The 13,059-nt window shown below is 36.4% G+C and overlaps 1 protein-coding gene across 1 annotated transcript in view; it reads left to right on the top strand.

Moving 5' to 3' along the window:
* Positions 1 to 12,859, top strand: part of LOC122811661 (unconventional myosin-Ib-like) — a 1,027,360-nt gene extending 1,014,501 nt beyond the window's left edge. The window contains exons 28-29 of the mRNA XM_044083653.1: positions 9,652 to 9,779; positions 12,004 to 12,859. Coding sequence (XP_043939588.1) covers positions 9,652 to 9,779; positions 12,004 to 12,133 — 258 coding nt within the window. The 3' untranslated portion in view covers positions 12,134 to 12,859. The remainder of the gene's footprint in view (positions 1 to 9,651; positions 9,780 to 12,003) is intronic.
* The last annotated feature ends 200 nt before the right edge of the window (positions 12,860 to 13,059 follow it).

Below are 13,059 nucleotides of genomic sequence, written 5' to 3'. Positions count from 1 at the left end.
AAGACACAGAAGTGATAAAATTAATGGACTGTACTGCTCATGCTGTGTGTACTTATATGTGTGTTTGTATATAAGTGGGGAAGGAGAAGCGTAGGAGTATGAAGAAACACAAATGATAACATTAATGTACTGCATTGTTAAGGTGTGTGAGTCTGCCTGTGTTTGATAATTATATACTTAAAAACAATAAAAATATAACACTAGGAGCAAAGTTCCAAAATTAATTGTTATGAACCGCATTTAAGTTAATTAACTTATTAATTGTTAGATTATTTAATTAGTATATTGTTTGACTATTTAAATGTGATTTGAACTATGGTTTGAACATTCTGATGAAGTCCCAAGGTTTGGGAATGAAAGCACTCCACATTACAGTTTGTCTTACACAATAAAATATAATTTTAGCTACTCTTGGTGGGCTTATTACACACTCACTAAAAGGCATCCTTCTGTTTCAGTTGTCCTGGACTACATGGGCCCAATTTGGTTAATTGTTTGGTGTTTGGTTATACTGCAACACACCTTCATTTGGTTCTAAGTTCTGTCTAGCCTATCCCAGCTTTTGTATCTTGGGGAAAAATATATAAATTAACTCCAAACTCCTATTACTGAATTCACATTTTCCTTGCCAAATATTTGCATACATTTCTTCAAAAATCTATTCTCCTTTGATATATTTTCCTTTCTAGTCCCTCGAACACATCTTCCCCATTGCAAATCAAATTCAGGTCCCCACAGATAAGTAATATTCCCTGTTGAAAACTGATTATTTCTCCCAGAATTTTTTTAAACTTCATTATAGCAGTTTTATGTGGAATATTAATACATACCAATGAAATCCTCCTCGTTTGCCAGTAGCCCCTTAGTACTACATATCTATCATTATTATCTGTTTTATCCTCTTCTATCATGATTGGAGGTCCTTTTGCAATTAATGTAAGTACTCTTGTTTGCCTTTGTCCCAAGTCTTCTGCTGAATAACCATCCTGAAAACCTTTCTTTATCAAATTCACAAGTTCACTTCTTTCCAAATGTGTCTCCTGTAGCACAGCTGTTTGCACTCTACCTTTTTTTAATATAGTTCACTACCCTTTCTTTATATATATATATATATATATATATATATATATATATATATATATATGGGTACATGTCAGTCCACCGACAAGTCGGAAGACCGACATTCACTCCACCGACACATGAAAACATCGAAAGCGCAAACACGGACATTTAACAGGTAAGACTTTTAAATTCGCTAATCATGCCTACCATGTTTTAGTAAGTGTGGCAGTGTTATGCATGTGTGGTAGGCATGATTAGCGAATTTAAAAGTCTTACCTGTTAAATGTCCGTGTTTGCGCTTTCGATGTTTTCATGTGTCGGTGGAGTGAATGTCGCTCTTCCGACTTGTCGGTGGACTGACATGTACCCATATATATATATATATATATATATATATATATATATATATATATATATATATATATATAAAATATGTGAGACCATTAACATTTAAAGATAATATTGAAAGGGTCATTATGTTAAGTTATTGTTCCCACCTTTTATTTGTAACAGCTTTTCTTTCTTAAGTATCTAGTTCCAGCTTTGTGTTACATACATATGGTAATGTATGTAAAAACTTCTTCAGCTTAGTATTATTTACTACTGTATAAAAAAAAAAAAAATTAATTATTGACATGTTTTACTACTAGACATATTACGTAACTACTACTTCTCTTAACTTTCTTTTTATCTACACTTACTGTACTTTATGCTATTTTTCTTTCTGAATACTTATTTGTAACTGTATTTCTACTAAGTTAAGTCTAATACTCTACATTTTTAAGCATTATTAATATGTGACAAGTTAAAGTTTGTTTATCTCCTGTACTGTGAATGTATTTACATTATAAACATGTACTACTTTTGATGAGAAATTATTTTAAACTGTTGGAGCTTATCTCCCCGGGCCTCTACTGAAAATGGACATATATCCAGCTAGACTAGCCCGGTCAACAAATGTAAAATAAATAAATAAAATAAAATTTGGCAGGTTGACCTTTTATACAGTTGTTTCTTGTCATATTAATTTGAGACTATGTCACATCTTACCAAACTTTTTGTTTTATTGAAAGCCTTCAAACAAAAATACAAAGGCACCCACAATAAACCCCCAAAAACTATTAAGTTAATATAAACACACAGAATTATGTACATCTTCAAATATTGAAATGTACCTTCGTAATAGGAACAATTGCCCCAGACTGACAGCCACAATCACAAACCTGGGTTAACCATAAGGAAGGTTATCCATGCTAAGATGCATGGTACAGCCTATGCCTCTATGCAGTGCTGTCTGATTTTGCCTTATCTTTATTGCTGTCCCAGAATGAGAAAACACTTGAATGCTTTCAGAAACATTATCTCCTAGCCATCAAAAGAAACCCATTAAAAGAAAGAAGTATTCTGTTCTTATTGCTTCTACAAGTATTTATTTATTTGCAAGAGGAGAGTTTTATTATATTCAATGATCTTTTGTATTTATTTGCTTTCTTTTACAACTTGTTACTAGATAAAGCAAAGAGCCTTAATCCAGTCATTCCCCTATGCAAGAATTAGAAAAAGCACATTGATTTTTCTTGTATCACATGCTTGTGAACAGACTTTTCTTTTTCTTCTTCTTTTTTTTAATACATTGCAGTGCCTACATTTCTTAAAACTGAACTAGGAGAACAAGAAAAGAAGGAAATGAAAAAACAGTGGCACATACTTTAGTATCTCCATTACACTTGAAAATAAATGTGAAAAGTTTACTTTACAGCATGCAGATATCATGCACTTTACAAATATTACTGTGAAGAGCAAAAGTTTGTTTTACTTACAGTTAACTATTTCCTTCCTCTTCCTTCTCCTCCAAGCATTAATGACATGATGAAGATGGCCATTTGCTGTAGAGTCTCCTACAAATTTAACAAAGTAATAAATAGAAAATAGGTACCAACCCACAATGAAACAATAAAGCCACAGATCAAAATGCAGGTGAGATGAACACAATAGGCATTGCAAACTCGCACAAATAAAACAACAATCACATAAACATATCCACAGTTTGTGTTTTGGGTTTTGGGGAAGAGAGAAGGCAGTAGGCATGGTTAGAGGGAGACCTTGATTGACTCAAGACACCACACCAGAACCCACATCTGAAGAAGTGTTGGAAACGAAAACACAAACTGTGGATACGTTTATGTGCTTGTTTTATTCATGTGAATTTGCAGTGCCTATTGTGTTCATTAAAGTGCCTCACCCTCATTTTGATCTGTGGCTTCATTGTTTCATCGTGGGTTGGTACCTATTTTCTATTTACTAGTTTGGTTTGGTGCCTCTCGCTCTTTTTTGGATTACAAATTTAACAAAGTCAAAAAGGTCTAATATTTCCAGGTTTTCTTGTTCTGTTATGTTTCATAAATATAATTAATGTTTTATATTCCCATGTTTATTTGTCAGTTTCTGAGCTGTTGGGTTTATTCCTGTTTATCTCCATTTCTCAAATCCAGTCTTTGCTTCCTTTCCAATGTACTCTTGATTCTTCTAGTCAACTCTTGTACTTTTTTCTGTCTATCAAGCATTTTCCATTGAAACACTATAAATGGATTTACTGGCACAGTCTCCCTGTGGTCTTTATTACCAGAAGAACAAAATGCAGAATCTCCTTCTGTTTCACAGCTCACTTTTTGTTGGACAAATTTTGTGTTTCCTCCTTAGCATGTTCTGCATCAAAAAGTATTTTGTTCCTCCAGGAAAGAATATTCTGAAGATAGCTAGATACAGCAGTTTGAATCTCATGCCTGCTTCTCAACATTCCCTGATTCGTGGAATAAATTTACTCCACTTCTGCCTGGTGTACAGTGAGTAATCACTTTACAGAAACACTCTACTGTCTCACATGTTTAGTACTTTGCCCTTCTGCTCCAGTTTTGTCAGAATCAACTCCTTCTTCTGGTAGAATTGCATCTTTACTATTAAAGGTCTAGGTTGCTTTCTCATGGCCAGGTTTGGAGCAGACACACAATGTGCCCTTTCAATTAACACCTCCTGCTGTGTAATACAAGTCCACTTGCTTATTTGTTCTTTCATAATATTAATACAGTCTGTTCCTTCCAGCTTCTCTGGTATATCAGAAAATCTCAGGTTTTCCCTGCTTGCTATGTCCTCTAATTTTATTATTTTTTGAAACATCTCTTCTTGAGCAGTCTCATATTAGGCCAGCCTTTTCTTCAATTTGCCCTCTGATTTTTGCAGTTTTATCAACTAATCTGAATGTCTGTTTAGAGCTTCTTCCATTTTATCCAACCTTTTGATATTTAAGTTGATATACTCCATCAGTGTTTCATTTATTTTAATTATCTCAGAGTACATTTGACTTATTTTTCCTCTAGGTAACTGTACGTCATGTCTTGCACTAAAGCTGGAGCTTGCACTGCTTTTTTGCTGAACAGCTGCAGCATTCTTCTCAGTCAGTGTTTTTTCATCACCTTTTATGGTTGATTTTTTCTTTGAGGTTCTCTGAATTTCTTTTTTGCTGGCATCCAGACAGTGCACTTACTAGCTATATATTGAAATTTACTCAAAAAATGAGTTCACTTTCTTTCTCTTTAGAGTTTCTGTTTTCATACTGGGAGAGCTGAAATTAAGACATTACTTAATGTGCAGCCATCTTTGACATCCAAGTTTAATGTGTATTTTAAGGTTATTTCTGAAAGTAGTTAAGTTAGTGATTTTTCTGATGCATGGAGGGAGGCATTGCCATAGGGAGGGGTGGGAATGGAGAAATCATACCTGGAAGTACTCAGGGAGGATCTTGGAGTAGAGAGAGAGAGAGAGAGAAAGTGAGGTTTGTGAATGGTGACATAGGTTGCATGAGGAGTGTTTTTCATGAAGTCCAGCTGAAATAGAGTCAAAGCTTTAAATTCATAACAATTTAAATACACGAATACCAAGTAGCAGATTAGCTGTTTCTTGAACTGAAAATCAGTTTGCTTTCTTGAGTGTTAGATAGTGGTTTTCATGGGGAGGGGAGTTAGAGTTAGGAGTTAGGGGAGTCAACAAATGGAACTGAAGATTGTTTATAGTCTAGCTAAGTATTGTTTGGAAGCAGATTCTACATAGCTCTCAACTGACTAGGTTTTCAAAGAATGCCCAGATTTTTTACTCATATTTTTGGCCTTTTCCTTGTAAAGTTGTAGTTTTATGACAGATTGAAGTCAGTAAATCATGACATACATTTCAGTTTCAGACTTCATATTCTTTAGAAAATGCATGCTAACACAAATCATTTTATTCTAGCAACTTTCTAAGTTTATCAGAGTAATATTTAAAATATGTCGCTTTTTTTGGGCATTTGCTCCCCCCATTATTTTAGGCTTTGTCCACATTTGTTTTGTTAAGAGGTTGAGAGGTATGAGCATCTGTGATGAGAAGAGCATACTCATACTGTGGTAGAAGCATACAATAGTCAACAGGGCATGAGACGAAGGGACAGATCTTTTTAGCCTAGAGCAAGAGTGAGTTAATTTTTTATCATGTTTTTAATATGCCATCGAAAGTTGAGAAAGCTAGATAGTGGAAGATGTCAGCTGTTTCAGTGCTGGAGTTGTTAACATCTAAAATGTAAAGGCTAAAGGGCAGTGTTTGAGTCTTGATGTATTCTGAAGAGCACTGCTTTGGTTTCAGAGGAGTTTAGGAGAATTTTGTTTTGTATTAGTCATTGTTGTAGAAGGAGTAGTCAGACTGGAGTTGGGCCAGGATGACTGAGTGAGTACGACTAGATTTGTAGATCACCATATCATCTGTGGAAAGAATTAATGAGAGATGTGGAGGTTGAGTAGGAGTTTGTTAATAAAGATAGAGAAAAAGAGAGAATATGAAGCCTTGAGGGATACCTTTATGGAGTTGTGCAGTCTTGGAGAGGGTATTTCCTATTTTAACTCTGAAGTGTCTGTTATCTAAGAAGTTACTGAACCAATACAGGGTGTCAGAGTCAATTCTAATTTCAGTGAGAAATTTAAGGAGGATAGGGTGGTCAATCAGTCAACGGGTTTAGACAGATCAATGAAAAAGACACTTGTAATGTTGCCTTTGGTGGGATAGTTATGGTATATTTTGTGTCTTAGAATCCAAGTCACTCAGTCTGGCACACTGGACCCAGTAAAGGAACAGCACAAAACTGTGAATAAACTCTTGCATTACCTTGTTTTGTGGTTACCTGCAACTTTATTTTTATTCTTATTTTGCTTTGGTGTGGGTGTTTGTGCTGTGCCTTTATTGAGTCCAGTGTGCCAGACTGAGTGACTTGGGTTCTTGTTTTTTTTTTACTCAGTCGTCTTCACTTTTTTCTTGGTTTTTATATTTTGTGTCTTACCTTTAACAAGCCATAATGAATTACGTCCATTTAATTGAATGAACGTGACTCAACAACTTGATTTATGGGGGCAGCAACCTTTCATACCCCCCAGTGCAGTGACTTTCATTCCTTGCACTCCCTAAATTAATATAACTAACTCCAAGATCACAAAGCATTGAGATAATTTATAAAAGTTGTCAATTTAAGTCATTTCAATTAAATGGGCTTGTCAGAATGTGACTCATTGAAAAAACAAAACAGCCCACCAAGTACCAGTAGGAGGGTGTCTGTGTGTGTGTGTGTGTGTGTGTGTGTGTGTGTGCATGTATATGTGCTGGAGAAGTGGTTTCTAAGCAGAATTGTGTGCTTAAGCCAGCATTTTCAGGGTTTTGATTTTCTGGAGACCAGTTTATTTCTTCAGTGTACAGTACAACAGTGCATTCATCTAAATCTAGTGTAGTAGTCCATATTCTGATGTATCACTTTCCAACATTTAGGCTGGATTTGGGGTTGGCTTGGATTAAAAAAGTCTGTATCTTTTCCAAATAAAACTGTTCTAAAATAATTATACCATTGACTGTATACAGCTGTCCTTTAGCTCTCAAGCCCCCCTGCTATGCTCTGTATTCATGTGGTGCAGCTTCATATGCACTCTACATGCCTGAGCAGAAATGCTTTGTTTATGATGAATAGCTGAGGTAGAAAAGGCTGAAAAAAAAAGTCTAAATGAACACCGTGTTTACGTGTAGAACAACACATCTAAATTTAATCTAATGAAACAATCATGTCAAAATTAGCTTTGAAACAGTAGTCTAAACACGATGTACAAATGCATGCAAGTTTTGAGATTTGCTTCCCTAGTACATCAAATTAAATGTGTTATAACATAAAACACATCATGGCAGGGGACATTTCCAGCTCTATGCAGTATTTAAAGTTACTCCTGATTATTTTAGGCAAACTTTCCTCCTGTACAAATGTTTGTGTTATTGTTTTGACACTTTCAGTTATACAGGTTTATAAAAGTTTCATAGAGCAATAATTTGTTGCACAAACTGATGCAAAAAATAAGATTTCACATTTTTCTCAAGTGTTATCTTCTCATGCTGATACACAATACATTGAACAACATTGCCTTCTGCAAACCATAATTACGTTTGCTATCTCTGAAGATGTAATACTTCAGGGTAAGATGTAAATTGTGGAGGGAGATGTTTCTGTTAAATAAAAAACATGATTTTTAAGAAAACCCCAAAGTATTAACAAAAAATATTTTGTTCAGTTAACAAATCTTTGATCAGCTGTTATAATAGTGTTCCCTTATGTGAACCATATGCTTCTTCCTCATAATATCCTCTTCTATCAGGTGATCTTATATTGCAAAACCACAGTTAGCACCCTCAGTATGATTACCATTGTTCATGAAGCTGATTTTGTTTATTTAATTTCCCCACCCTCATTTTCGTGAGACAGCCTATCCATTTTTCATTCTGTACTGTTTTGCACATTAGTTAAAATGTATCCATAATTCCTCATTTGTGAGGCTATCACCCTAGGACTCATTTCCTTTATACAAATTTTTATCACTCTACCTTCCAGCCTCTTGTTTGTCTGTGTGTAACATTTAGGAGAGAAGCCCATTTCCTTCATAACTGTAATGTACTCCAATCACATACCTGACCCCTTGTCCTGCATCTCTTTGCCCTCCAAAGCAAGGCACTAACTTAGCAACTTTATCTAGTACAGTGCCTGGCTGCAAATCGAGGTATCTGCCGCATACAGGAACAATCATCTGTTCTACTCTATAAAATACTTCTTTGTCTTCAGTTTCAGTGCATTTATCTCCTGTTTTTTTTTTTCATCCTGCACTAGTTTATCACACATGTCCACAAGTATTACTGCTGCTTCATCATTTATTCAACAGTCTTTCTCGTTCCCAGATGTAGTGTTCGTCCTTCTATATGACTGCATATTCACAATGGGCATGGTCTTAGTCACAGTTTAGGACCTCTTACTCTAACCAGTATGTGTGTGTGTGTGTGTGTGTGTGTGTGTGTGTGTGTGTGTGTGTGTGTGTGTGTGTGTGTGTGTGTGTGTGTGTGTGTGTGTGTGTGTGTGTGTGTGTGTAAAGTGAGTGATGGAGGTGCAAGTGGTTGGGTTACATTGTATCCTCACCATATTTCCTATACTTGTTATTAATATTCTCCAGGTCTGTCTGAAGACTGGCTATAGACTCACTGGGATCTTCTCAGCCAACAAAATATAAAATGAAGCACTAAATATGTGACAGCAATACTTCTCTTTAGTTAATGTACATAACTAATAAATAACTGTTGCAGTGTTTTAATATAGTCTTAGTAGAAGTACTTATCTTCTCAAAAACAGGGTTTAAGAATCAGCCTGTGCCACTGGAGGATCAGCTTAGCTTTGGGGAAAAGGGATTCAGTATCCCCAAGTGCTGTCTCTTTTTGTGTGAAGAAAAGGTCACCATTTTCTCTATGCTACTGCCATCAGTGACTTCAGGTAATAATGCAGGCTTAGGTCTCATTGGATGGACAAATGTCTAGTTGGCAACACGTCTAGCAATCAGGCACTGAGCTTATTTATTTATCAAACTGCTATTGTAGATGGATACAGACATAGACGTGCTTCTACTGCTCAGATGACCAAGTGACACTGGTGTATCAACATACCTACAGAACTGCTTACAGAATGATTGGCCTAACTACAAATCTGCAGACAGAATGGTTGGCCTAACTAACCTGAATGCAGAGAAGGCCCCTTGTTATATATAGGTTATCTTAGCTGCTGGTCAGTGGGAGAGTGGTCTTAATCCCCTAAGTGTACGTGAAAAGAACTTAGGGATGCAAAAACTTCAGTAACTCTATCCTACTGTTTAGAATATTGGAAATAGAGATGGAAGGGAATTAACGATCTAGAACCTTATAGGAGAATACCAGCAGATCCATACAGTGAGGGAAACCAAACTAATCTGAATCTGTCCAGAGCCAGAATAGATTTCATAATGAAGAATTAAAAAAAATAATCACCCAATTTGTCTAGAATTATATTTTAGAATCACTTCACTGATTTAAAAGAGAAACTTACAGTTAAGTTCAAAATAATGACAAAAGTTACTATCCAGTACTTGATTAGATAAGCTCAATTGCATATGTTTTATTTTTTGCCTTTGTCTTGGAAGACCAGATATTCTGTGCTCTGCTAATTGTGAGGGTTTGCTTTTGTAACAGTCTGCAACTGCGGGATCTAAAGGAGACTTCCTGTTTATCAGCAATCATGTCATCGAAGTTGTAACTAAACTTCATCGAATGTTACTGACAACAACCAAGGAAAAGGTGAACCTCCAGACTGTGAATGAGTAAGTACAATGTCCAAGATGTCTTGGTAATATCCTTGCTGTGTTAACAGTGTAGATGAAGTGATAAAGCATGCACATGACATCAGTGTTCACCTCCATTTTAAAACAAACAGAAGACAGATAAGCATCAGCAGGTCCAATTAATGAAACACTTTTTTTCCTTTCAGTTTATATAGTCTGTGACATCTTTGTTCTCAAATACCTGTCTAATTTTCATTTTTGTCTTATATTCTCTGCATATCCCATGAATGCTTGAGGCATCATAACATTTGTATGACCACTCATTTTTTGGCAGATTTTTCTAAGTATGCACTACCCTTTTCTCATTGTTTTTTCAATTTTTCTTAGTGCTCTCTTCTCCCCTTATGTGATTTTTTCTTTCAGTGTCCTCATCTCCCTCTATGCTTCCATATTATGTCTCATTATGTCTGTTAAGAGAATGAAGTCTAGCCTCATGTAATCCCAGACTTCTGTCTTTGTAGCACTTCTCAGCAGTACTCCAGTGATCATGACCACACAGTGAGAGTAGGTGAGACTAATGTACCTTGGATTTCTTTCCCGCTTAAGTACTGTATGTCTTTTGCAGAGATCCAGTGTTCACAAAAAGACACTGTTCTTTAACAAGGAATATACTAGTAAATACAACAATGACATTAATACACATGTTCTGCTAGGACTTTAACCATGTAACTGGCATTTAGCTGGCTTTAACTTTTTATATTTTATTTCACTTATTTGTTAACAGGTAATCCCACTAGGCACAAGGGTGTCTTTCACTGGCAATCTGGGAGTAATATCTTTTTTCCCTTCTTTTTTTTAGCCCTGCTGCCTAATAACCATCAGCCTCTGCCTTAGTCAATTGACCCATTTATTCCCTTTCACTTGTGTGACAACCTACAAAGAGGAGCCAAAAAGTCAAAAGCCATGGGCGGGGGGGGGGGGGGGTTCTGTCTAAGTCCATACTAATGTATGTTTGCATTTTTGGCATGCAGTGAGCCTTTCCGAATTCATGACACATCTCCATGTCACATGATCAGCTGGCCTTGTCCTTCTTGTAGATCAGCACCCCCATGCCATCCCTGGTCTCCACCAGTGTGCAGTAAGATTTGGGTTCACAACTGACAAGTACACCCTCCCCCCAGAAGAGAAGCAAGTAGGCTTAAGCCTCATCATTCCTCTCCTCCCTCATGCCATCTGCAACAGGCAGCTGAGCTGCTATTTGATCTTGGGTCACCTAGGTCATTGTCTGGGATTTATCCCTCTACAATCTATGTTTGGTTAAGTGAATTTTTCATAGTTACAAAGTAGTCAAATGGAGACTGAGGGAATTAAACCCATAACTACAGGATAAAGTATATTAGCAGTTTATTGCCTTAACTGTCTCTTCTAAAGTGCCAAATTCATTTATCGTGTTAGACACTCTTACTACTATTTAGTTAGAAAACATAACTACCTTGTGTTTGTTCTCATGCTTGGTGTTAGTAAATGCATCCTTTTGAATTGCCCATCCTTTTTCCGGGACAGACACAGTTCACATTCTTCAGTGGCATTTGCTACATGAATGTACCGAGTGCTTTTCTTCTGGCCTTACATTTCATAGAGCTTGTAGCTTGCACTATAACTCTCATGGTAGTTCACAGATGGAGGAACAGCAACAGCAGTTTGCTTTGTTATTCGGTATGAAGGATAAGGATAGCAACCTTCATATAGAGCCCCTGGCCTTTTCCTCATCACTCCATGTCACATTCAAGGAACTGTCTTCTTTCTGTGTCTGTCAGTTTTATTTCCTGCCAGCGTCCTCTACCACATGTGGACACCAAGTCCATCAGCCTCACATCAGATAGGCCTGTACTCCTTCCGGCTTATTCTGTTAGACCACCTCCTCTTGCATGCCCACCAATGGGATGGTTCAAGAAAACATGCTCTGACTGGTACATGCCAAAGTCATTCTTTAGTCTGATATTTTTGTCTCCTTTATCCTTGCTTTATTTCCTAGAGGACACTGGTGGAATGATTTAACTTCACTGCAAAACAGATAACACTTCCTTGATTCAGGTAAGCAAAGCATAGTGGTCCCCCTATTCAATATGAACTGCATTGTCAATTATAATTTCTTCTGAGACTTTACAGGCATCCTCCCCTGCTAATTACCTTCTGTGTTTTAGGTTAATAACAGGAATGTTTACATATTTTGTTTTAATTGTACTTTCTTCTTCCCACACAGGTTTACAGTCCGCTTTAAGAAAGATAACGTCTCTGTAAAGGTTATGGAGGCAGCTGAGAGAAATGGGACCAAGCTGACCTGTAAGAAGAAGAACAGCCATACATTGGAGATCACTGTTCAGAAGGAATAAATGCAAATTAAATGCATGAAACTGTTTGGCGCTGCCTCTATAAATGAACTTGAATCATGCAATACCACTATTGGTTGACTAGATTTATTTTTCTTTTTTCCCATCTTTGTCTGTCTCTTTGTACATAGAATTTCCATTATCCAAAATGCAGTATAACAATGAAGAATCTATGCCAATGCCAGCTGGTCTAAAAAAATGCTGTCGTTCTGGTTATCTCCAATGGAGCACGTTCCTAGAGCACAGTGTTTAATTATAATTATATTGACATTTTTGCAAATAGAGGAACCCCATATTTTCTGTTGGTAGTGAGTCGAGGTTCCACTTTTGACCTAGAATTACAGTTAGAAGGTTCTCAAACACCGAGCAGTCAGCAGTCATGTGCAGGGCTGTAGAGATCGTCAGTAATTGTATTGTCATTTTAATCTGTTATCTCTTGACTCTCATCTCCTCAGCCCATCAGTACACAGACCAAAGAGAAACAGCGATCAATATGAACATTAAACCAAAAAGGCTATATCTGTTCACTGTGAGCTCGGTTTGTCATCCAAGCCTTCACCTTTAGTTTACATTTGCCACAGTATATCTAATACTAATTCAGATATTAAAAATTGTTGCCAAGAAATAAGCCTCATTGTGTTGTTTAAAGACAGAGTCATAATGCACTTTCTGTTTCAGCATGTGAAGTGACGACTGAAACTGGGATTGAAACTGCTACTTTAAGAGAAATGTGACTATATATATATATATATATATACATATATATATATATATATATATATAATATATATATATAAAACACTGATTTGTAAAATAAATGCAGACTGCATTCCATAATTATGTCCTGTGATGTTTTTTCTGCAGCAGTCAGTAATTCACATGTCCTAGTTGACTAACAACGCAGTGTTTGTTCGGTTTCCATCATCTTG

The sequence above is a fragment of the Protopterus annectens genome, chromosome 9.part0, assembly GCF_019279795.1.
Source record: "Protopterus annectens isolate FY-2018-M chromosome 9.part0, PAN1.0, whole genome shotgun sequence".
Classification (NCBI taxonomy): Eukaryota; Metazoa; Chordata; order Ceratodontiformes; family Protopteridae; genus Protopterus; species Protopterus annectens.
The sequence above is the reverse complement of the archived record's forward strand: the minus strand, read 5'-3'. Positions and strand labels throughout refer to the sequence as shown.